This window comes from Phaethon aethereus (assembly GCF_964289735.1).
Source record: "Phaethon aethereus genome assembly, chromosome: 1".
Lineage (NCBI taxonomy): Eukaryota > Metazoa > Chordata > Aves > Phaethontiformes > Phaethontidae > Phaethon > Phaethon aethereus.
In genome coordinates, this window is record NC_138575.1 from 88,104,787 (window position 1) to 88,130,347 (window position 25,561).

Below are 25,561 nucleotides of genomic sequence, written 5' to 3' on the forward strand. Positions count from 1 at the left end.
AGTTAGCCCTGCGATAAAGAGTAGAATGAAGTAGATGATACCTAAAAGTCTCTTTCCACCAAAATTTTAAGTCTAAGACACAGCAGAGTTGCAACAGCCAGCTTGGCTTGGTGATCTTGTGGGGTGTCTCCAGTTTGGTGTGGGGGCAATCAGCCAGCCTGGCTTAGCGATCTTGTGGAGCACCTTGGTGTCAGCTTCTCCAGGAACAGCCTCAAGCCTTCCCCTGTGCCATCACCAAGGCTCAAGGGACTGACTGCTGCTTGAAGTGCAGTAACTCACACTGCACAGCAACTCACCTGCTAGTGCCAGCACACGGGAGACAGTGGGAAACTGCCAGCCAAAACTTAGGTGGGTTGAATCTGTGAAACTGAATTCTCAATGAGTGAGAATCAGGGTGAGTTGCAGCCCCCTCTGGGGTCAAGTTGTGAGTGGTTACAAATAAAAAAAATTAGTATTTGGGTATGGTTACACGAGCCACTGGCTTGACAACTATGGAAAAAGGGTTACCCTGCTCCCCTCCACGCATGGCCTTGCTCTCCTTTTCCCTGTAGCACTTACGGACTGAGATGGTCCAGTTTGCCGACCTGGCAGAAAATCAGGTTGCGAAAAGTCCTTTCTGTTGGTTTAGCATGACGAAGGCATTTAGCATTCGACCAGGCAAGCACTAGAGCCAGCACACACGAAGGGGCAGGCAGGGACCGCCCCAGGTGGTGGCGGCAAGCCTTTGGGTCAACTCGTCTGTAACAACCGAGCTGCCCCATCCCGCCGGGCTGGCGCGGCCACCGGAGCTGAACCAGCGACTCCCTCCTGCGCTGCCACCGGACACGGCGCCAGCCAGGCCCTCATAGAGCCACCCAGGCTGATGGGAAGCCGAGCTGAGACGCAGCCGGCGCTCCCTGCCCAGCTCGGCACGCTGAAGCACCACGGAAGCCGCTAGCGGGGCGGCCTCGCCGGGGCGGGAAGGCAGCGGGCAGCCGTCGAGCCGGGCGGGCGGTCACTGCTGCGGGCACACCCTCACGCCTGCCCCAGGCCGCCGCAGCAGGAGAGGGGCCCACGAGACCTGCCCGCAGGTAGGCGAGGGCGGCCGGGGTACGGGCCGCGAAGCGCGGAGGAAACGGCAGCCTAATTATTCATGAGGGTTCATGAATATTCATCAGGGCGGTTGTCCCGCACGGCGCACGTCACGCCGGGAAGGCCGCCTCGGCCGGAAGCGCTCTCGCGGTCGGGCTCGGGGACGCCGCGCGCCCGCCCCCGCCGGCACAGCCACTTCCGCCCTTCCTCCAGCCCGGGCTCCCCGCGCGCCGCCACCCTGCACTTCCGGTAAGCAAGCGCGCGCCCGCCTCTGCCCCCGCCGGTGCCCGGTCCCCGTTTCTGGCCTAACCCAGCCGCCCGCGGCGACCCCGCTGAGGGGAAACCTGTCCCCAGCCGGCGGCCGCCGCCGCTCCGCCTCTTTTTCAAGCGAAGCCGCAGATGACGCCGTTCCGCTCCGGTCGGCGCCCCGGAAGAGCTGAGGCGCGCTCCGCCCCCTGATCCGGAAGCGACTCGCCGCTCCTCTTTCCGGTGAGGAGGCCGCTGCCGCCGCTGGAGTCGGGGTCGGGGTCGCCGCTGGGGGGTGGTGCCCGGTAATCTGCCGGGTGGCGGGTGTGGGGGCGGGGGGCCCCGGGGGAGCGGGACTTCCGGGGCCGAGGCGATCCGGAAGCGGAAACGGAGGAGGGCTGTCTGTCTGTCTGCTCGCCCGCCCGCCCGCCCGTCCCTCTGTCCCGGTGTCGGGTGCAGAGCGCGCCTAGGGGCTCCGTCGCGGGGTACCGCACTCCGGCCCGGCCCCGCCTCGCCTGCCCCACGCCGCAGGGGGCGACCGGGCGGCGCGCCCCGTCCTCGGCGGCCGCCGCCGTGTGCGCGCGGGGCTCCGCGGGGGGAGGTGGGTCCGGGCCCCTCCTCCCATCCCGGCCGGTCCCCGCGGGGAGCGTCCTCCCCCGCCCATGGCCGCTCCCCCGAGGGCCGGACGCGGCCGGCGGCGCCGGGGGCCCCGCGTTGCGCCGCTCGCTGTCATGCCGGGCCCCGGGCGCCTCCGTAACCCTGGCGGTTTGTTTGCAGAGACGGCCCTGGAAGGAGGAGAGATGCAAGAGGAGGGAGAGTGAGAGGGGTAAGGAGGTCCCGGACCTGCGTGAGTGACCCCCGCCCCTCGCCGCGGGGACTCCCGCCGGCCGCACGGGAAGGGGGGGCCGGGCCGGGCCGCGGGTCCCGGCGTTGGGGGCTGGAAGTCACTTGAGCTCCGGGGTGCGGGAGGGGGGATTGACCGCGTGGAAGGAGCAGAGGCGCAGGGTACGTCTCCTGCCAGGCACCTGTTCCGACGGAGGCTGTGTCGGTTGGGTGGAGGCTGCGCATGTGTCCGGGAATGGCACCAAAGTTGTTCTGGCTCTGGTGTGTGGGTTTGGGATTGAGGACTTTGTCCGGCATGTTTGGGGTATTCCTGATGTGCATCCAGATGTGCTCATTCTAAAGATGTAGTGGCGCTTAAACTTTTTGGTGCTTATGAGCTTCGTGGAGGCATTTTTGCATTTGATCTAACAGCCTGCATGGCCTTCAGCATCCTTAGTGTTTTGCAGCAGTTAAGCCTGAAAGCTCCTTGTTATTGAGCAAAGATCTTGAGCAAACATGAAACAACATTGTAAATCATTCCCAAGTGCCATATTTAGGGCCTTTTGACAACTGAAAACTCTACACCGAGTAGAAAATAAAAGCTAGGTATCTGGAGAATAAAGAAAACCATGTCAAAAGTCAGCCTCTAAATACCTGCATATCCAACCTTGATTGTGCCTTCCAGAAACACAGCCTCTACCTCTCTGTATACTTGCACGTGCTTTTATCTGTGTGTTTATGATTAAAGTGATGACCTGCAAAGAAGTATAAGTCCAGCACGTTAAGTATGTGATTCTGTGAAGTACTCTGAGATCTAAACTCCAGATTCCTTGTCCCTTGTGAGTTCTTTGGTTCACTCGGTTGTTTATTTGGTGTATGTACATTTGTGGTCTGTACATAGAAGGTGTTTTTGGTTTATATCAGGAGGGTACGTTGACAACTGTCTGATACTAGACTGGTGAATAGGAAGAAGGTCCCATCTCTGGCCCGTTTGTGGAAGCTGGGATGATGAAGGCACTGCAGTGGGAACATGCTGTGGTACAGGGTTGAAGCTCCAGCCCATGTCTGGTAGTTATAGAGCAATTGGAAAGGTTACGTGCAGAGTTCTGGTAAAGTAAGTGTGAGCAGCGTTAAAGTGGGGGCTGCAAATAGGGGTGCATGTTTTCAAAATATCCTTTAGCCTAAAAGCCGGGTAGGGGAGGGACAGCTCTGGGTATTACGTCGGTAGTTTGGTGGAGGAATCTTATCTTTGTTTTCTCCCTTTGGAAGACTGGCTTGCTAGTGAGATTGCATGAAAGCTTCAACTCTTACACCATTTCTCCTTTTCCTCCATGTTCTTATAACTTCATCACACTTCAGCCTTTCAAGCCAAAAGTTTTGAGGCCTGAGGTCGACTCAAACGTGAAGATTTTTGGATGGGGATGTGGATTCTAAGAGAGTTTAATGAAAACAGTGTAGTCATCTTTTAAGAATAAGAGCCTTATTTTGACTTGCACGCTTTGTAAACTGAATGAACAAAAGTTAGGTGCTCTGTGAAGTTCTGGTAGGGGACTAGATGGGAATAGGCATCCACTGAGTATTCTGGCCAATGCTGGTCTGGATTTTAGAATCTGGAAATGGAGTTGCCTTTTCATTCCTTGTACTCTTTAAATAAGAAAGCTGTTGTGAGGTTTTTGTTTAAATTGGCATCTTTCTGTTTAACTGCTGAAGTTTGCAGTTGGATCCAAGAGAGTCTTGGACAATTACAAAGTTTATTTGGAAAATGCATCAGATTATTACATGAGACTTTATGTTTTTACAGAATAAGGTTCACTTTGATGTTTTTGATGTGGAAGCTGAGCAAATAAGGGTTTACTTATTCTAAAAACAAACAAAAAAAACCACCAAAAAAACCCAAACTTGACATTCCAAACAAAAACCCTCTCTTGATTCAGGTGGCGCTCAATTGCCAGGAATGCGTTATCTCTTCATGTGTGCCCATCCTGTGGAAGAAAAAAGTCATGTAATTAAGCGTTACATACATAGGGCCTTGCTGTGGGCAGTGTACTTAATAATTAATTTGTCTCAGAAAAGAAAGCAGAGGAAGGAAGGTAAGAGTCTTACCCCATCAGATTCTGATTGAATCACAGCACTGTAAATCCAGAGTAATTTTCAGTCAGGCAGCTAGCCGTCTGACTGCATGCCACCGATGCAAGGTAAATAATTCATCCTTAAGTGTGTTTATTGGTTGATTTGTAGTGAGTGAGTGAGGCAGGAATACTTGGCTTTGCTGTTGCGTGAGCAATTCATAAAAACAAAATTATCAGGTAATTTGGTTCATTTAAATACTGCTTCTCTACATAGAGGAAAATTATCTTTGCATTTTGGCTCACACGCAGCAATTCCACATGTATTTATTCTGCCATAATATACCTCTGGAAAGTAAGTGTTTCATGCTACTTTGGGCATGCTCCTCAGCTTATCTGATGGTTGAGATAGGCCCTTCAGAAGCAGTATTTACTCATTAATTAGGCTACTGCCACATCATAACAGAAATAGGAGTGGGAAAATTTGCAGGTAGCTGCATGAGAAACCTACAGTGCTTGCTTTCTCTAAGCAGCTTGCTCTGCCAGATGTTCTCTGAGCATAGTTTTTATCACATGTATTTTATCTACCTGCTATATTCAGGAATAGGTATATTTTCTGCTTCACGGAATACCGTTGTGTTAATTTCTGTAGTTTTTGAATAGCGTTTTCACGTGTGTAACAAACTTTGTCCACTGATGCTATTATGCAGAGGACTGTAAGGATTAAAATGGAAAGGGCTTCTTCAGCCAGGTGTTCCTAAAGAGATTACGCCTCTGTTTTCAGGTGTTTTCAGACATCTTTTGGTGTCTAACTGGTCCTCTGACTGCATGGAGAGTTGAGGTGGAGCAGTGGGCACTTGACTGGGGACAGAGTCCTACAGAATCTTGTCCCAAAGATGAAAGTGAAATGGGCAATAGAGAGCCATGACATGATCTCGCTTGGAAATAGGGTATCTCAGGAGCTGGGCAGTCAGGTTATTTTCCCACTGCCTAGTCTCATTGGATGAAAGTGGAGGATCTTGTCTGTCAGGAATATTGAGTGATATTTCTGGGTTTCTTTCGAAAAGAAAGGGTGTGGGGTGGGCAGAGCAGTGGGCAGCAGGAAGTTAGGAGCCCTAAGTTTGACTTCTTGATCTGCTGTGGCTGTCTGTTATCTTGGGCAAGCCTGTTTCCCTCTCTCTGCCTGTCTTTCTTCCTCTGTAACATAATGCTAATGTCCCCTTGCTGCATCTGGGTCCTTAGTGTTGAGCTGGGGTGGGGGCTCAGGCAAGGTCCAAAATTTTCACCGCTTGTGGGATCAGACCGCCTGTGATGGTTACAAATCTTCCGCTGTATTTGCCTGGTTGCAGATGCAGACTTCATCATTTATGCCATGTACTTGGGTGGATGATAATTGGGGAATTTTGGAGGTGTTCTGGGTTTGCAGCCAGTCCTTTTTTTGCACGGAGGTGTATTGGGCAAGAGACGTTTGAAATGGACCCAAGCCTGTGGGAATAGCAGACACCTTTTTCCCCTGAAAATAATTTTTGGATTTGGGCAGATAGCTCAAAAGTGGGGAGAAGTTGTTCAAGTAAGACAGGGGAGATTAAGGAACTGTCACAGCATTAGACTGAGTCAGTTCCATGTTGGAGTCTCTTTGGGTTTAATGTTCTTTTTGTGTCTGTCTGTCTGTCTTCCTTCTCCTCCACTCCTCTTCCCTTCCCCCTTCCTCTTCCCCCCTGTGCCCAGCTAGGATGGAAGAATCTCATTTCAACTCCTCCCCGTACTTCTGGCCAGCAGTGCCCACCGTCTCGGGACAGGTAAGATCTTTGTCTTGCAACCTATTATGCTGGTCTTGCTTCCTGTTAGAAGTGTTTCTGTTGCATTTCTTGCTCATCCAACTGCTGGGAGAAGCTGTGCCAGGGTATTCTGAAAACTGTTCTTCCCACCCGTTTAGATTGAGAACACCATGTTTATTAACAAGATGAAGGAGCAGCTATTGCCCACAGAGAAGGGCTGCAGCCTGGCTCCCCCCCACTACCCTGCCTTGCTGACAGTACCCACCTCCGTGGCCCTACCCACTGGTATCTCTATGGACTCAGACACCAAGCCGGAGCAGCTGACACCACACAGCCAAGCCCCTGTGACTCAGAACATCACCGTGGTACCAGTGCAGTCTGCTGGGCTCATGACAGCAGGTAGGGCACTCCAAATACTTTGGCAACGTACGAAGGAGACTCTGGGGTGGGAGCACAGAGGGTCCTGGAGAATTGTTTTCAGGCTGTAGGTTATTCCTAGCTTTACTGACGGTGTGGATGGCCTTGGCATGGCTTCACTATGAATCTCTAGGCACTCCATACATACACCCTCTTTATGGAAGTTTGACTTCCGGTAGTGGAAGCTGGGAATGTGTTGGGGAGGGCAAGCTACTGCCCTGTTTGCGTTGTAGTCAAAAGTAGGTGTATAAAGCTCGCTTCTGTGGGCTGAGGAGGTTGGACCTAATTAGAGGTGTAGTAACTGACTTCCTCCATCTTTTGTTTGCAGGTCCTGGTCTGGTGATAACTTCCCCGTCGGGTTCCCTGGTGACCACAGCCTCCTCTGCCCAAACCTTTCCCATCTCAGCTCCCATGATTGTCTCTGCGCTACCCCCTGGCTCCCAGGCAGCCCTCCAGGTGGTTCCTGACCTGTCCAAGAAAGGGACAACCACCCTCTCCGAAGGTGGTGGGGGTGGCGGGGGTGGGGGAGTTGCCCCCAAACCACCCCGGGGCCGGAAGAAGAAACGATTGCAGGAGTCGGGGCTGCCAGAGATGAGTGACCCCTTTGTGCTGTCAAACGAGGATGATGAGGACCAGCACAAGGATGGCAAGACATACAGGTGGGGAGTGGGGTTAAACCTTGGATGTAACATTGCATGGGGATGGGGATGTTTTTAACCCTTCAGAGGGTTACATGGGGAAGAAGAGATCTCTGCCTTTTCCCTGTAGAGTCCCTGAGTAGACAATCTTTCAGCTGCAGAAACAGTTGAGTTTTCTCTTCAATCAGGAGTGTTTGCAAGCTGGTGGGTTAACCCAAAACTAAGGGTCTCCTTCTTAGTGGACAGCATTGATTTCCTGAATATACAGATGTTAATGTTACTAGGTTAGTTAATGACCAGGATGTTATGGAAGCCAAACCATATCCTTGAGGCCACAGCCAGGTAGCATGGCTGGTGTACTGCAGAATGCGGTACTGTCTGGTACAGCTGGAGCACTTCTGGTGTACCTGAGAGCCCTAGCCTGCCTGGGTGCTCCTGAAGTAGGACTCCAGTCTGTCCAGTGTAAAGACTACAAACTGGAGGCACACAGAGCAGGAAGTGAACTGTGGTGATAGTGTCTGCTCCTGTGTGAATTGCCCCATGTGATCTTCTCCTATTTCAGCATTCCCAACAAAACAGAAAAAGTAGTGTATTTCTGAATTAGGTATAACGGTGTTTCTGAGCCCTAAGGGTGTCAGATAAAAGCGGGGAGAGTTCTGAGCCATGAAGTTGGATTTCTGAGCTTGGAGGGATGTGGCTTCAGTTTACAAATCTGTAATGGTGGGAAAGGGAGAGATTAACTCGGAGGGAATACTTAAACCAGAGGATAAGGAATGTGGGTGTTCTAGAGAAGGTGGGAACTGGACAAAGCAGGCAAGTGCTAGGGAGGAAGCGTGATGGTCTCTCAGGAAGCAGGAGCACATGTGGGTAATTTAGTGATAGGTGTTTCTAAAGGGTCATTTAAGATCAGGAAGAGGCAAACTAGTAGCCAAATGGAAACAGAAATAGAAGATGGTCCCTAGCACTTCTCATTTCCCTACTGTGTGCCCATGATCCTGTTTCCTTTTTACCATCCTAGACCCTCTTTTTTTGTACAGATTTAGTTGTGTTTCTGGAATTAAGTCACAACATATGAGGGCATCTACATGCAATCAGTGCATCTACCCCAGGCACTGTTTCATTTTTAACTATAGCATTTTAAAAATGTTTACATTTTTAAATCCATACAGTTAAATGGGTACAAAACCAGAGCTTGTGTCAGCCTTTTTATTCTCTTATACAATGTCCCAGTTCTTCTACTTTGAAAATATAATCAGCGTATGGTGAAGAGGGGTGGGAGTGTTAGGTAGCTTGCTATTTGTAATCCCACCATTTATTTTGGGCCTTAGCCACAATTCCACACTACTCAAGCTGCTTACAGTCTGGGTTGCTAATTAGGTTGTTAAATATGTATTTACAGGGGACACAATTGGCAGTGAACACTAGAATTAAAGCTGAACCAAGGCTTTAATTATAGCTCCTTGTTTACTTGTAAGTTTGGAAAAAATGCCCAAGACCAGGTGGAGTGACTCAGCAGAAACTTTTGAACATGCATAGTCTCTGTAATAGCTCAGGAAAAAGACTTTGCAGGAAAAAAACGAATGAGTTTATATGTAGGAACATGTAATCGGGAAGATTTCCTGTCCTCATGTTTAATCTCAATGTGGTATCTCTGCCTCTTCCTCCAGCCTCCATTCCAAGCAGGTCTCCCTCTGAGCAGTCCCAAGGTGCAAGATAGCTAAATTGTGATTTACTGAAGACCACCAAGGAGTATTTCTGCCCTCCTTGGGATCTCTTCTTTGGCTGATGCTTTCCATGTGCAAGTTCGGAACTAAATATAATTGTTGAAAGAATAAAGGAAAATGCTATCTTGTCTTGGAGCTGTGAAAACCTTTGTGAAATACAGTAAAATTGTTTCTCCATACTACACGTATGAATGGACTTGCAAGTTTAAACTTTGAGGACTCCTGGGTTCCTTATGCATTCTAGAAGATGATTTGGGTAGTTCCTGTTACTAGAGTATGCGGACATATCCTCACCAAATTAAGGCTGTTGGTGAGGTTCATGTACTCCTGCTCCCTTCTGAGGCTGGAGGAGGAGTTGCTTGTTGCACTCATACATTCTACATTTGTATGATTTCACTGATACTTGTGATGATACACTGAGGACAATCTAGTCAGATGCTTGCAAGGAGTTGTACTATATTAGATCAATAAGACTTTTTTTTTTAAATACCTAATTCCTAAAGCCTGGAATTATTTTGTCAAATTTTGTTTGTTTGTTTTGAGTTTCTTTTTGAGTTCTGTGAGCTCTCTTGTCCTGAGTGCTTGGGCAGGTGGCTGATTTCCCTAATTCCTGACTCATAGTGTATTGGTGAAGACAGAGTAAGGCCTTGAATGGGCAGCACAGCAAGGCAGACTTGGAAGGAATTGGAGCACAAAGGTGATACTCATATTGCAGCTCATCCATTCTCTACTGAGTGTAGAGATTCCTGCTTCAGCAAATGGCAGCTGTTTTGCTGCTCTATCGTTTCCAGAAGTGAATTAGTAGTCTGCTGTGAAAGTGGTGCAAGAGTCTTTGTGACTAGATTTTTCTTTGTAAGAAAAGGTGTGAGACTTTTGCTAATGATGGTGTTGCTTGCAGATCTTGGACATCTAGCCCTAGGATTAGCCTGGCAGAGTCGTTGGTGCTTTGCTTTGTGCTATTAGAAGAGTGCTTGCACCTGCAGAGGACAGCATCTAACCAAGTCCTGTGAAGCATTTTCCTTGATGAGTAATGTCACTTCAGTCTTGTCTGGATTCATTGTCAGCTCTTGGTTAATCTTCCCTGACATCTTTGTATAATTTACTTTTTCCATGGAAAATGAGATAGGCATCAAGAGCCTTACCTTAGTAAGATGCTGACAGTGTGAACCACATGGCTTCTTCTCAGTGCTTTAAAAGGTGCTAAAGAAGAGAGAGCAAGCATAGGTTCTGGAGACAGTAATATTGTTTCTTAGTACTATTTTGATGCCTGTGCCTGTGCACTTTTAGGAGTTTGTGGTGTCATGTGATCAGTGGACAAGACTGATGAAGTGGTTCAGACTATCTGGGCCAGGTTATCGGTTCTCTCTCTGACAAACAGTTCTCTAAATAGTTTCTTCTTTGCAAGCAGAAGAGAGCTCTTTATAGGTGTTGCTTGGTTCCAGTATTAAGTTTGTAAAGGCTAGGACAAATACCAGTTTATAGTCTGGAATAGTTTTGCAAGCTGTGCTTTGCAGCCTAGGACACCAACAGGAAAGTTGTATGCGTGAGAAGGGCCTTGCCATCATACTGTAACCAAGAAGCTCTCTGTTCCCCACCACTAGTTCTGAGTTTCCCTACTTTCACTAGGTTGTGGGAATGGCAGAAGGGGTTAGGTCTGGGAGACAATAAGCAGCTGAGGGACATAGGAAGCTTCTGAGGTGAGTCCAGGGTGAAAAAGAGCAGAGAAAGCTTAGCAAGAAGCAGAGTTGAGCTGTAGAAGGTGAAGCAGCTGAATGGAGGCCTGCTTTAGTAGGTACACAAGGGGAGCCAGTGGTTTGAATACAGCAGGTAGGCATGTTCTCAGACATGTCTCATTTCAAGCCTTTTTTTTCTGCCCTACACTGGATTTAGCATTGCTGTTTGAGCTTCCCATGGCTTTGAATAGATTTGAAATCTGATGGCTATGGCTTATTTTAAGCCACGTATATCTGTGAAAATATGGTCAAATTTGGCCAAGTTGTAAGCTTGGAAAAAATCTGTTAAGCATGCTCTGAGATGCATGAGATGAGTTTGGTAGTTGAAATATGTGAATATTAGATCATCTTTGATGTTTCTTGAGGCTTGCATGACTCCAGGTACTGACCAGACTGTCTATTTCCACAGAAGAGATAAATACGCTCTAACCTCTCAGTTTCTATATGAGGCTGGACTACATGTGTACTCTCTCTGCAGCAATAAGCATCTTCTAGACTAGTGCTGAAGGGCCAAGCGTGCTTTTCCTTCAGTCACAACTGCTCCTTGTACTTCAGAAGGGAGTCTTTTGTGCCCAGTGTTGACAATAACCTCCCTCCTCTGTTGGACACAAAGGCAAGGTGCGAGAAGACACGGCTGGGTTCAAATGTAGTAGGGACAGGAATGAGATAAAGGCAGGGCCTGGAGCTGATTGTGTCCAGGAAGCCTGGAAACTTGGTAGAGCAGAGATGAGAATCGGAAAGGAGGAGGGAGAAAAGACTACAGCCTACAAACTAGGGAGTGCAACAGAGGATGTAATGGGGAGTCTATTTGCAAGAGAGAGACAGCACAGAGATATGCTATGAAGGGCCAAGACTGAGGGGAGGAAGAATGAGGTAGATCTGCTAGGGGCTGGAAGGTGAGATACCTAGAATTAGCAGCACAGGTGAGGACATGAGCATGGGGTGTGGACAGACAAATAGAAACATGGGGGAGAAGAGGCAAATGTTAGGTACTTGGGGCAATGAAATAGGGAAGAGTCACTGCAGTAGTGGATAAGGAGGCTGGGGACTGTGGCTAAAGAGCTTGGACCTGGCTGTTGGTGCAGGAGAAGAGGGGATTGCAACAGGCTAGAAAGCTAAGGGCAAAGCGGGAATTAAGCTTGAGGTGTCAGGCAGAAAGTTTGACCACATTCCCTCCAAAGCCTAGAAATATTAAACCCGATATTTCTAAATTTTGCTATGTCTCTGATGTCAGCAGAAGAATGTGACCTCCTCTGGCAAAGAACTTTGTCCCCTCCTAAGGCTAGAAGAAGGTGACAAACTACCATTGCTGTCATTTATCAGCCTAGCTGCAGTGGCAGAGATCTGTGCAGTGGATCTATAGATTGCTGATGACCAACGTGGGTGTCAGTATGATGCCACATGTTGGAATTTCTGTTTGCTTTTTTTAACAAGTAGTTCCGTGAGCAGCGGAACTAATGAAGCCTGGTTTCCAGCGGCTCTCTCCTGTGTGGATTCTCTGATGTCTAATCAAGGGTGAGCTTACTAGCCTTTCCCTCAGCAGGGGACTCCAAGAGGGTCTCTCTTCTTTCCCCAGGTGCATATTTTTATGAGACTTGTGACTTAAAGATCCTTACCCCTTTTCCAGATTTGGTTTAAGTTGTCTTATCTCAAAACTGTAGGGAGGACAGGTGCACATGAACAGCCATATATACACACGCAGTTTATACACATAAGCTTTGCTTTGTATATGAATGCTGTGCTTAGAGGTTAGAAAATGTCAGAATTAAGACTGACCACATGCCTCAGTATATAATAAGGTAAAAACTTGTGTTATGCCCTTCTGCTGAGATGTTGTAACTGTGTGTGTGTGTGTGTGTGCGCACTATCAGTTCATCATAGTGCCAAGCAGAAGGACTTAACAGTAAAGGTTCTGCAGTCATGAGTTTTAATTTTAGCAAATGTTACTTGCATGTCAAGGGAATGAGTGTGTGCAAGGGAATGAGGGGGGCAGTTACAGTTTCAACTGGGGAGAGAGAACTTCGAAACTATTCTGTCGCACATCGTATCTGATCACACCTTAATTTGGCCCTACTGAGTCAATGCACTTTGATACCATCCTTGATTATGTGATTATAGTTATTGTGTATGTGATGGCCTGTCAGCATCCTGCATGTTTACTCAGAGAGCCTGAAAGAAGTGTTTTATTTAAAAAAGAAAAAAATTGACATGGGGTTGCAGTATCGAGAAGGATGATTTGGGGAAGGCATTTGACTGCTAGTTTGAAGAATTGTAGATTATGCTTGCCTCTGCCACAGGTTTGCTATGGTATCCTGCAGCCATGTGGTTCAGGCCTGCAGATAATCTTGCCTTGAAGCATGTGCAAATGTGAGTTAGGTCTAGGCTTCAGTGGATTTGCATTTGCCACAAGCTAAAAATGACCACAGACAGTTAGCCTGCAATAATTAGCATTTGGGGTTCCCAAAACCGTAATCTCAAGTATCATTGAATAGTCTTCCATTACATGTCATACCCTGTTTTGCTTCGCGGAAGCATTGCATCTCATAGCTGTAGCATAGAAATCTATAGGAGCTGTGATTTGAATGTATATAATGTGAATTTTCCTTTAAAGGAAAAAAGTGGTCACAGGTATCAGTTTGGCCACTGCGAATTAGTGGGTATGTCTGTCTTACTGTGTTTCACCCCTCTGTCTTTTGTTACTCCCTTAAAAAAATAAAACAGCGACATTGTGGGGATAGGTGAGTGCTTAGGGAGCACTGATATTTCTGTGGTGGATACAACAGATGAGTGATTTTGCTTCATTGCATGTGGTCAATGAGGCTTGAGGCTGTACAGAGTGGTGATGAAAAAAACTGAACTCTTGCTTGTTAAGTATCTGTCTGTGCAACATAATAAGGATGCAGTTCTGTGGAAACAGTCAATAAAGCTGTATCAGAACGCACCTGCATTGCAGAGCCAAATTATGGTGACATAGATGACCTTAATTCTGGCTTTTCCAAATTTGCTAGTGCTTTCTCATGGGCGTTCTGTATTCTTTTAATTTTAACTTTTGCACGTTACCACTGTACTAGGAAACACCTTATTGTGTTTTATTGTTTTGTTGGTCTTTTATGCTAGTGGTGAATGATTTAAAAAATTGGTAGATAAGATCTTAGGCCTGACGTTGTTCAATGATTTGGAGGTCAACAGAAAGTCATGGCTGATAATTTACAGATAGAAGCAATGCTGGTGGATAGATTAAAAAAATAGGGAAGCTTTATGTGGTTGTTAAACTGGAACTATTCAAGCAAAATGTATTTTAATACAGCCCAATGGAAGACTCAGCCTTTTGGGTTAGACTGTGTGACTTCTCCAGCAGTCAGGAGTTGAGGCCTAGGTGTTTGGACACAGTGGAAAAAAGTATCAGACAGAAGTGTCGGGTACTACTGAATTACTTTGATCTAAAGATAAGGAATATGGGGAAACCGTATCCTGGAAAGCAGTGACTGTGAATAAGACTTTTAGGAATTGAGTGACATCATGTGAGCTCCCAGTGCGAGGCTGTGACACAAGCAGGTAAATGCAACTGATGAAAGCATAAATGCTGGAGTCATTAAAAGAAGACAGGCAAGTTGTGAAGCATGCTGAAATACCACAAAATTCTGTGTCTGGTATTTTTAAGATCATTTGAAAAAATGGACGAAATGCAGGAATGCCCTCAAATCTTGAGAACTGGAAAAGTGATATATGGTGAGAGCACTTAAAAACACTTGCTGCCTTGACAGGAGACTATGCTTTTCTGTAGCCTTATCAAGTCACCAAGTGTCTGAAGGACTGTGGAGATGGTTGACTAAAATCTCTGAATGTAGCTGATATATTTGATAGCATACATGCCAGTAGTATACATTGGTAAATGGAAGTGTAATGTTAACTTTTGAATAGGAGTTGATGCTGGGTGTAGAAGTGTGTCAGCAGAGGTACAATTCATAGGCTTTTATTTGGCGTCTTCATACTCGATGGTTTTATTTAGGTCTTACCCAAATTTTCTCGTTCTGTGTCTTGGATGTTATTTCTGTCTCCTTTCCCCTGCCTCTTACAAAATACTAGCAAGAAAATGTTTAACTTCAGCTTTAAAAATAATCGGGGAATGCAAGGGTTAAATTAGCATCTATCATGAACTGTGCATTCATTATTATGCTATGCTTGCATTAGTTACTTCATTAACTCTGCACTGTAAAGGCTGTACATTTGTTTCCTTGCTAAACGAACTGCTGACTCTTGACAACCTAAACTTACTTTTATCATCATCTAACTTCAGACCTTCCTGATTTGATTTTTTTTTTAACTTGTGGTCTAACTTGTATTTGTAGCCCAACAGAAGGAGCAAGGGCTCAATTAACTTCTAAGACTAATCTCAGTAGATGCTAGGAATTTGAATTCTTAAAGCCATGTAAAAGCTTACATAGTTTTCACAACTGTGATACTGATTAATTAAGCACTTGATTGAAATATGTTGTTAATCCATGTTAGGCAAATTTTACTATGAGCTGGTATTTCAGATGGTATTTTATCTCATAACAGCATCTGATGAATGAGGCGGAACATTCCATGAAAAGTGGAAAAAAAATACACTGTGTGCCAGAGTTGTAGTCTAGTTGCTATAAGCATCATTTTGTTTATGACTCATCATGATGACTTTCATATGGGGAGCAGAATCAGAATTGTACATCCACCTTTTACTGGCATTTCATGATTTTTGAGGGTGTTTCTGTCTAACATGAACATTCTCTGAACGTCTCACTTTATTTCCCTGCAGATTCTCTATAAAAAGAAAGGATTATAAACAGTGGAAGGGGTTACTTTTGATCTCTGGCATATGGCTGGGTGCTAAATTAACTATTTATATGAACCTCTGTGTTAAGAGTATGTTCTCCTAGGCTGTCTAAACTTGCAGAGCCATAACAAGCAGCTGTAGGGATGTTGTGTCACACTGTCAATAGGAATGATGCAGTCATTTTTGTTACTTGCTCTCAGAAAGAATACAGTGAAAGTAGTGATAGTTCAGAAGCACAGTGAGGAGAAAAGATTAAAAATGGATATTAAACAGAGGGAAAAAAATCAATTATTTCATATAGTGTTTTGTTCATGCTTAGCAAGGAGCACTGCCAACTTTCCCCAACCAAGAGAACTTCACTGAAGTATAATACTGAAATGCTGCTAGTGTGAGATGTGATGTTCTCATTATCCGTATAGATTTAATGTTTTTTTAATCCATATTTGCCCACTAGAGGGCTGATTGCATCTTCCCCTTTAATATTTGATGTTGTCTGAGGCATGCAAAGCCCTTAATTAAATGGATCATTTGTTCCCTTGAAAATGCCTGATACCACACAATACAAAACTCTCTGAAATGCAGCTTTCTGCTATATTCCAGGGCTTTTTTTAACTCACAAGGCTCATGAATTTGTTAATGCTACATAACGTTCTTGCCCTCTCAGGGCTGCTGCTAATTAGATAATTGGAAAATGAGTCCTTGCAAGACTTTTAAAAATGTTGTTTGAAAAACAATACTGGTATCTCTATAGCTGCTAAATTCAGTTGGGGGGGGGATTTGCTAAGAGTCAGATTTATCTTCTATTTTTATGCAAGTGCTGGAGAGGTTTTGCAACACCTTCTTTATAATTTTATTTCAAAAATGGAAAAGGACATTCAGTCTTTTTCTCTTCATTAAAGTTTATTTTACGGAATTTCTGACCTGAAGGAAGATAACCTGACAAAGCGAATAAGTAAAGGAAAGGATGCACAAATGTTATGGAAAACAAAGTAGATGGCACTACAATTTTAATGCATGAGACTACTTAGACTTGATGACATAGTAGAGTTCATGAATTTTTCAGAATGGAATAGACTGTTTAAAATATATATTCATGTGTACAGCATGGAAGAGATTAGTGCCCAGCATTGTATTTAAACTAGAGTAAACCTGTTAGAAAGGTATTTCTCTCAGAAAGGTAGCTGGATTCTCAAAATATTGATTGTAGGGGCCAAGTGATTGAGACCATTCTGTAGCCCCCAAGCATTGTTCCAAAGATGCATTCTCATGGTTGGAAAGCTCCTATTTCCTCTTGTATTTTTTAACTTGTTCTGTCAGTTATTGTTTCTCATTATACCCTTCTTTCCTCATAAAACAAGCCCCTAGTAATTGATATTTTTCTCCCTACGTAGACTTGTATGTCTTACGTAGACTTATGGGTATTGATCAAGCTATCTTTCAAGCTTTTTTCCAAACCCAGATAGACTGGGCTCAGTGAATCTTTACTGAGAAGCCGATTTTCCACATGCAATCATTCTTTATGTTTGCTGAACTTGTCTGAGTTTTTCAGTAATTGTGGACTACATGGACTTCAGAATTAGACATGCTGTTGCAAGAATAACCGCACCATTCCTGTTTAAAAAAATGATATCTGCTATTCCCCTTTGTTTTGGTTAGCCATGTTATCACAGCATCGCACTGGGAGATATTCTCAATTGTATGGTTCCTTATCAGAGGACTGATATTTGGAACAGAGTTCAATTGAGAGTAATGGAAGTAAGCATCTGCTGAGAAGGAGCTTGATAAAAGTCATGCAGGGGATTAAGCCATAATTGCTTGCATTAGCTGGGAACTGGACTTGCCAATTCAGAGGTATTTTTCAGTTCAGTATTCACCTCAAAGTTCTTTCTAGCATTGCTGCTTTCAAGGATGCAATCCTCATCCTGTAAGTATGACTTGATAACTGCAAAATGCATATGCTGTACTCAAGTCTAGCTTGAAACATTTTGGAAACTCTGGAACAAACTGCACAAGTGTTTGGAGATAGTTGGGTTTGTAAACCAAGAACTACTTTTAAAAAAAGATTCTGATGTTCTGTTTGCTCCTCGTATCTCTAATAGACCTAGGGCTAAACAGCCAAATCCCTTCTGTTTGAAGGGATTGTTGTGTGTGTAAGGGGGGATTTATGTAAGGATGTATTTAGCCTGCATATTCTGTTAGGGTTTGCAATTAAAGCGGATTAAGAGAAAGGTGAAGGTAGGAAAGGTGGTAACAGCTGTTAGAGATGATAATGAATGCAAAAGAACAGTGATGGAGAGGGAAAAAATGTTACAGCAGGTGCATGGTAGAGTGCTTGCTAGGGAGGCATGGCTTCCAGTTAAATGGCTTAAAATCAAGCTATGGCTGGAAGGGCTTGTGGAAGTTAAGGTAGGTGCTGGATAAATATTTCCTACATTACATACGCTAATCAGATTCCACACTTCATAAAGCTTCTAACTTCAACGTAAATAGTCACGATCATAGATTCAATGAAGCATCCTCCTGGGAAGAGATGTATATGGGGAAGAACAGGATCAACTCACTATGGCTTGTAATACCTGCAGAGAATTTTGTCACTGAGCAGTTTTGTAACCACTTGTAAAACTTGAGGAAATTCCCAGACAAAAACATAAGTCAATGTTCTGTGAAGGTTGAGTTCATGTTAGCCAGACTTCTTCTGGGTGGCATTTTTCCTCACAGATGTGACCCTGGAAGTTTCAAGTGCAGGTTCAATTTTGTCTTTTTTAATTGAAAAGTCTGCAAATGGAAAAATGAAGTTCAGAGAAACCTTAACTCTGCCCCTTGGTTGGCACACATTTGGGGGGAAAAAAAAAAAAGTCCAGTAACTTGGATGCAACTTATATCTCTGTCAAATTATGAACCACAAAAGCTTTTACCATCTTGAATTGTAAAACCGTGCAAGCTTCTCTTAACAGCCTGGTGTCATGATGGAGGAACAGTTTTTAACAGCAGCATCCATAGCAGAGAGATGCCAACTGCTTCTTCCTGTTCAAAGAGTCTGTGTGTTACCAATTATGTTTCTGATCATTGTGGGAACAGATGGATCCAAACTCCTAGACAAAACATTTTGCATCACATCCGTAAGGTTGAAATAATGAAAGCCCATTAGACCAGTGAAATACCACATTTGATATCCAGAGTATCTTTGTGAGACCCACTAGGAAAGCAGCACTGTTGTTGTTCTCATCATTTTGTATTCTAAATACTCGAGTGTCTTCTCTAAAACTGGGAGCAGAGTTAAGTCAGTTTAGTCATAACTGCTTTTGCAGACTTTGCAGCACATGGAATTACCTTTTATTAGGAAGAAGAACCTTAACCTGGGATTTCCAGGTTTTCCAGCCTTTTTTTGACTGAAATAAATCATAGATGAATGAAGTGTTTTTTGTCTGGGAATTATTATTCCTGTCCCCTTCAGATTGCTGTTGGAAAATTTCCAAAGTGCTGCCCTGTCTCCCTTGTAAGCCTAAAAAATTAACCTCTTTGGTTCTTCTGAGACCTTTACTTGTCTGGCCGCAAGGTATCGTTTAGTCTCTTCTGCCAGTTCCTAGCTAAGTTTGTCCCCCTGAGACTGGACTACTTGCAGCTGAGCACAGTGTCCCGGGTGAACCCTCCCCAGAACCACATAGCAAGAAAACGTCCCTTCTTCATGCAGTGTGGAAGTCCCCATCCAGTTAGAGTTGATACATATTGGGGCTTGCCCCTGTGTGACACTGTCTCTTCCCCTCGCCCCGGTCCCAGGTGCCGGATGTGTTCGCTGACCTTCTACTCCAAGTCGGAGATGCAGATCCACTCCAAGTCCCATACGGAGACAAAGCCACACAAGTGTCCTCACTGCTCCAAGAGCTTCGCCAACAGCTCCTACCTGGCCCAGCACATTCGCATCCACTCAGGGGCCAAGCCCTACACGTGCAGCTACTGCCAGAAGGCCTTCCGCCAGCTCTCCCACCTGCAGCAGCACACACGGTAAGGGCCAGAGGAGGCTGGGGGCCCTCTGCACTGCATGTTGCTGTCATCCCAGCATGCTGTGAGCACCCTCAGTAGGCGACTGCCTGGGGATACCCTGCTGTTTTCCGCAGGCTGGTCAGGTCTCGTACACGACAAACCGGCAGCAGTGGTATCCAACATGTGAGACTTGTTACTTGCTGTGAGGGGCTGGGTGTGCACAGAGGTTAGCGCTGCTCACCCTAAGGGGCGTCTGCAATGGAGTGACACTCTCTGACAGAAGGTAGGGCTGGTTGTGTCAGAGTGAGAGTAGAGTGCGCGTAGGAGGACTGTTCCCTGTCGCCCCACAGTGTAGTTCTGCCAAATGTCTCAGTCTAGGCTTGCAGCCCCCCTGCTATTTCAGCCGTAGGCTTCCCACACACAGCTCTGCCAATGCCCCTCAGTCCAAACTCTATAGTTCCTCTCTCTGGATCCTCCCCCGGTGCAGACAGACCATGGTCTCTTGAATCCAAGGGGAGCACGGTTTGAGACCAAGCGAGCTCATGCCGTGTTTGGAGTTCCTCCATGTAGCAGATAGCGTGGTGCTGTCCCACCCCCTTTGTGCCCTCATTCCATCAGCACTAGCCAGATGGCGGTCGTGTCCAACTGCTGCTGCTCCTCCTCCTCTTCGGCAGGATCCACTCCAAGCTCCACACGGCGATTGTCAAGCCGCACAAGTGTCCTCACTGCTCCAAGAGCTTCGCCAACACATCCTACCTGGCCCAGCACCTCCGCATCCACTCGGGGGCCAAGCCCTACACCTGCCGCTACTGCCAGAAGGCCTTCCGCCAGCTCTCCCACCTGCAGCAGCACACACGGTAAGGGCCAGAGGAGGCTGGGGGCCTGGCCCTGGCCCCCCCGCGCTGCCGGCATGCACCTGTGGAGCACGCGCGCCAAGCATGCGGGGGGCGGGCGGGGAATGCGGCCGGCTGCACCCTCAGAAGGAGGTGGCCCACCAGAGTGGACGGAGTGGAGGCTGCGCAGGAGACACTGACCACGTCAGGGCTGAGGTGGGCACATGCTGTCCTTGGGGATCCTTGGTCTTGCACCGTGGGGGGCACAGAGAGAGAAAGCGATAGAGAGAGAGGCATTGGCTGTAGGGGATCCCAGCCTGGCACCACGGGGGTTGGACTGAGTGTGTGGAAGCTTCTCCTGGCATTGCAGGGGGACAGGGACAGATGAACACTGTAGGTGATCTCAGCCTGGTAATGTAAAGGGAGGAGTGTTGGAGTGTCTATCCTGAGAAGATACAGAGCTGTTTTCTTGGTACTGCGGACGCAAGAGAACAGACTCCTCTTGGTCATATGGGACTCCTGAGCTTGAAGTAGAGGGCCTGGACCTCCAGACCCCTTCCCAGCCCATTTTCAGGTGTCCCACATGCCAAGCTGGCCAGGCATTCATAAGCTCTTGCTCCTTAGTCCTAGTCACTCTCTGAAATCTGCTTGACTGCCTATCTTCTCTAACTTCTAGCTGGACACAGGAGCTGGGCAGAGCTCTCTTTGTCCAGATAGAACAGCATCTGGAGGCAACATCATCCCCTTCCCTGCTCTCCTGAGTGGCTGTGAGATTTGATCACAGCATCAGGCCCTGGCAGTCTGCTCTGTCTGCCTGCTCACTGCCTCCTGTTTGTGCTCTTCCTCCTCAACAGTATCCACACCGGGGACCGACCCTACAAATGCGCTCACCCTGGGTGTGAAAAGGCTTTCACCCAGCTTTCCAACCTGCAGGTAAGGGGCTGGGCTTGTCCTGCTCACCAGTGGGTGTGGCAAGGATGGCTGTCAAGTGGGAGGAGAGGCTACTTGCCTTATGGTGGAGGAAATGGAGAAATTGGGACAGCTGGGAGGAGAATGAAAGAATACAAGAAAGCTGTTGAAGCCCTGGACGAGGAAAGATTCCTGGCTTTTGTGGCACTAGTGACCCAAAGGAGTCACATAAACAGTTGCATCCTGTAAAATTGTAAGCTTGACTTGAAAGCGGTGAGATCTTGGTAAAGTTCCTCCTATCCGTTCTGCAGAGTTCTCTAACTTAGCTCAGGAAAGACTTTTGCTAAATGTCACACAGAATAAAATCTGGGTATCTGATTTTTTTGTTGTTTTACAATGAAATGGAGGGTATGAGAGTAGGGATTTAAGGAAGCAGAGGTGGTGTGTCCTGTTGCAGTGTCTTGGAGGAGGCGAACTGTAGGGCATGCCAAATGGCAAAGAGCTGTAAATGCCTGCGACCAGTTAAAGGAAATCCTTCCCTGAAGGGCAGTGACAGATGTGGGGAGCAAATGTGTAGTGAGGCAGAAGAGGAGAGAAAAAGAAAAGACTGAGAAAGAGTTGCATGGAGACTGAGAAGATGGTGGTTGTTGTGGAGGGTTAGGAGACTCTGCTCTTCAAATGCCTAATATGCCTGAGAAAAAAGGGCATCTGTGGGGAAGGTGCAGTGGGCTGGAGGGAGAAGCTGTGGTGAGGAGCCAGGCATACCTCTCAGCAGATGGGGGCCTAGGGAGCTTGGGGCCTGTCTTGGAAGGGGGTGTCAGAGGGAAAGCCTTCTGTATTAATACTCACGTCCTTCCCTGTGCTTGCTTTCTCCTTCCTTCACCTCACTTCCACCCCCCAGTCCCACAGACGGCAGCACAACAAAGACAAACCTTTCAAGTGCCACAACTGCCACCGTGCATACACCGATGCTGCCTCGTTGGAGGTACACCTGGCGACACACACGGTGAAACACGCCAAGGTCTACACCTGCTCCATCTGCAGCCGGGCCTACACCTCGGTGAGTGTTTGCTGCCCTGGGCGGTAGCCAAAATGGGCACACTTCCCAGGGAGTAGCTCCTCCAGGTCCAATGGCAGCAGCCCCCTGAGCTGTTGTGTCTCTCCCTGTTGGCTTTGGCTGTTGTGAATGTTGTCCCCTCTTCTCATGCCATTCTTCCCGTTGCAGGAGACGTACCTGATGAAGCACATGCGGAAACACAACATCCCTGACCCACAGCAGCAGGTGGTTCAGGCACAAGCCCAGGCCTCTCAGCAGCAGCAGCACTTCCAGCCGCAGGGCGGGGGGGCAGCAGGGGGCCCTTCTGGAGACACTAACCAACCCAACCCTCCCCCCCAGTGCTCCTTTGACCTGACTCCTTACAAGACTTCAGAGCATCACAAGGACATCTGCCTCACTGTCAGCACCAGCGCCATCCAAGTGGAGCACCTCTCCAGCTCCTAGAGAGACCTCAACCCAGGGAGCAGAAAGCCTCTTGTGCATAGCCTGCGCCCAGGGGCACCGCTTGTGCAGCGGCCCTCCTTGTGCAACAGTCTCCGGCCTCTCCTCCTGCAACAGCCTCTTCTGGCCATGTAACCCTGTTCATGGCAGCCCCTTGAACAACAGCCTGTCTCAAGGGGGTGCTCCTTCTGTGCAACAGCCTGCCTGGTAGGAGGATGCTTCCTTGTGCAAGAGCCCCTTTCCTGTGCTGGGATCACTTCCTCATGCAAGAGCCCCTCCTTTCAAACCCAAAGAAAGGCCCCCGTTTTGCCTTCTCTCTCACTGCAGGATGCGTATGAAGGGGGAGGGGGATGTTGAGACATGCATGGTGGATGGGATGGAGAGACGGTCCTTGTACATACAGGGGCTCGGACACATGTTTTCAGCAGGCCACAGAAGAATGTGGCAGGGTTCACAGCTGGATGGGGTTCTTTGAGGATTTCCTTGAGTGTCTATGAGAGAAATATCCATTCCTGTCCCTCCTGCTTGTGAAAGGGAGGAGGGGTTGCTCGTCCTGTCCCCAAGGACTGAATGAGAAAAACCTCCTTCTCCCCAGTGGAAGGTGAGACCAGTGGTGGGGAGGAGAGGCGAGGCATGTTGTCTGGGCCGAACAGGTGCCTACACTGCCTGAGGGCTGTGGAGTACTGCACTCTTTCTCCTCCCCTGGTGGAGAGCAGTAGAGAGGAGTCTGTCTGAACTGGCTGCTGTCTCTCTCTCCCAGCTGCCTGAGCAGCACAGTGGCCAAGGCCCTGTAGGAATGTGGGTTCCTGCTCATTGCTCTTCCTGCCCATTGTGGATGATGTCCTAGCAGCTTGTACTCCTCCTCTCCCTCCTGCTTCCCCCCCCATCTTCTCAGAAAAGCCTGCAGGCATCAACAACAAACCAAAAAGCAACTGGAGGGAGGGTAAGAGACTGCCAAAATAATCATCACCCTTCTCTCTACTCCCTTTCCTGAAAGGCAGAACAGCAGCAGTTCTGACTCTCACATGCCTGTCCTGCCCCCAGTATCCCAAAGGGAAGGAGGAGGAGGAATAGACCAGTCTTTTCAAGGAGCCGACAGGAGGCAGAGAAAGGCTAGCTTCTGCTCACCTCCCGTCAGAGTGCTCTCCCAGGCTCCCTCTTGCCAAGACGGGCTGGACTCACATGGCAGTGGTGGCCTCTTCTGGACCCTGGTCATGGGAGAGAATCCCCAAAAGGTGGACAGTGGAGAGAAGGGGATGAAGATCCCCACAGAGAGACCAATCTAATGAGAAGGGGGAGCCAACAAGAATAAACTGAAGGCCCCTTGAATTTATATATATATATATATATAAATATCTATTCCCCACCCTTGGCCCGCTCTGTCCTTGCTGTAACTGTTTCTATCTCTGTGTTTATAAAACGCATTATCCTGGCGAATTTTTATTTTCAATCTTCGTTTGTTTTTCCCTTTCTCTTCGTCTTCAATTCTCCTTCCCTTTTTTTTTAATTGGTCCACATGACTACCAGTCTTGTGTGTCACTTGTTAGTTTCTTTGGATCATGGAGGCTGACTCAGAAGAGAATGAGAAGGCAAGGGAAAAAGCATGTGTTGTTGGGATTTAATATCAATCACCCACCAAAGCCTATAGAATCCCAGACTTCTGTATGAACAACCAATAGGGGCTTTTTTTTTTTTTAACCACCTTGTATAGAAATAAATTGGTGTAAAAGGCTCCTTGAAGGTGCTGCTGTGAGCGCCCTGCCCCTGTGATGTGTGTTCCTTCCCCCTGCACCAGACTACTGCACGAGCATCTTGCTGCTGTGAGTCCCGAGCGGCTCTGCGGGTGGATGCGAGGGTAGCACATCCCTGCCTTTAGGCAGCCTTGCGGTTTGCACAAGGGAAGCAAGGAGCTCTGCCCTCTGTGCTCTGCGCCTGTGGAGCCTGTGACAGAAACCTTTTTCTCTGTGTTTAGTCACCAGGGTTGGCTGCGAACGGTTGAAGTGTTTTGTAGATCCATAGGGTAGGCTAGAAGAAGCTGTCTGTTTTGACTCCTGCATTTCACAGGTGACATTTCAACCCATTTATCCTCTATTGAGCCCCATGAACTAATGCGTATTTGAAGTATGTGTTGAAAAAATGCATTGGCTTGATTTTGTGCCACTGGGACACACAGAATCCCTTCCATTGGTATCCTGCTGCAAGGGCTTTGTGTTCTCACAGTTTAAATATTTAAGCCTGATTTCTCCTTTGGATCTGTTTGGCTTTGGCTTCCAGTTACTAGTTCTGGATACGTCCATTGCGCTGATTCAGAGATTCTTAAAGCACAGTGGGGCTTTTTCCCCTGGACTGGTATTTAAACACTGTAATATCCCTCCTCAGTCCACTTTTGTACAAGCTAAATAGATGGAACTCCTTAAATCTTCCACTGTAAGGGATTTCTTCCAGCCCATGAATTATTCTTGTCTTTTCTTTCTACATCTTGTCAGATTTTTCAGTATCTTGTAAAAATGTTCCTTTCAGAATTGAGTGTTCAAGCCCCAGTGCCATGGACAAGGTCCCCCTGCCCTTTGCCTTAAGTCTGCAGAGGATTGTGCTTGCCCTTTTCTCGCAGCATTATACAGGAGCTCACATTAGCTGCTTGTCTGGTGTGACCCCTATATCATCCTAAGTCTCGGCTTTCCGTGATAGTGTTTCCCCTTTCTGTAGGTATGGTCTGAGTTCTTATTTCCTAGATACTTAACGTGAGGCTGTATCGAAGTCCAGTTTTTGTGAACAGACCTGGCTTACTGATGGTCCAGGTTACTCGCTGCTTTCCAAGTTTTGTCACCCACAAACTGTATCAGTTGTTACTTTTTACTTTGGGATCCAGGTTGAAAATGCTGTATTGCATCTGACCTACACTAACTTGAAAAGCATCATTAGTGCAACTTTTTATTGGCTTCTTTTTGAGACTTGCAGGCTAGGCATTTCTTAATCCTTTTAGTATGTGATTATGTACAGTAAATCCTTTTGACTTATGGTGCTAGGTCAAT

The 25,561-nt window shown here is 47.1% G+C and overlaps 1 protein-coding gene across 4 annotated transcripts; it reads left to right on the plus strand.

Moving 5' to 3' along the window:
* Positions 1 to 1,522: 1,522 nt before the first annotated feature.
* ZNF384 (zinc finger protein 384) lies at positions 1,523 to 22,532 on the plus strand (the record flags this gene model as incomplete). Of its 4 annotated transcripts, XM_082014045.1 has the most annotated exons (10): positions 1,523 to 1,560; positions 2,095 to 2,168; positions 5,934 to 6,004; positions 6,142 to 6,382; positions 6,729 to 7,059; positions 19,086 to 19,310; positions 19,964 to 20,146; positions 20,977 to 21,055; positions 21,933 to 22,091; positions 22,257 to 22,532. In XM_082014045.1, 8 exons carry the CDS (start codon positions 5,939 to 5,941, stop codon positions 22,530 to 22,532), a joined length of 1,560 nt encoding a protein of 519 aa, XP_081870171.1. The 4 variants fall into 4 exon arrangements, with proteins under 4 accessions (XP_081870171.1, XP_081870172.1, XP_081870169.1 ...); XM_082014046.1 differs by lacking the exon at positions 1,523 to 1,560 and having other exon boundaries at positions 2,091 to 2,134; positions 5,938 to 6,004; XM_082014043.1 differs by lacking the exons at positions 1,523 to 1,560; positions 2,095 to 2,168 and adding an exon at positions 3,201 to 3,253 and having other exon boundaries at positions 5,938 to 6,004.
* Between the last annotated feature and the right edge of the window lie 3,029 nt (positions 22,533 to 25,561).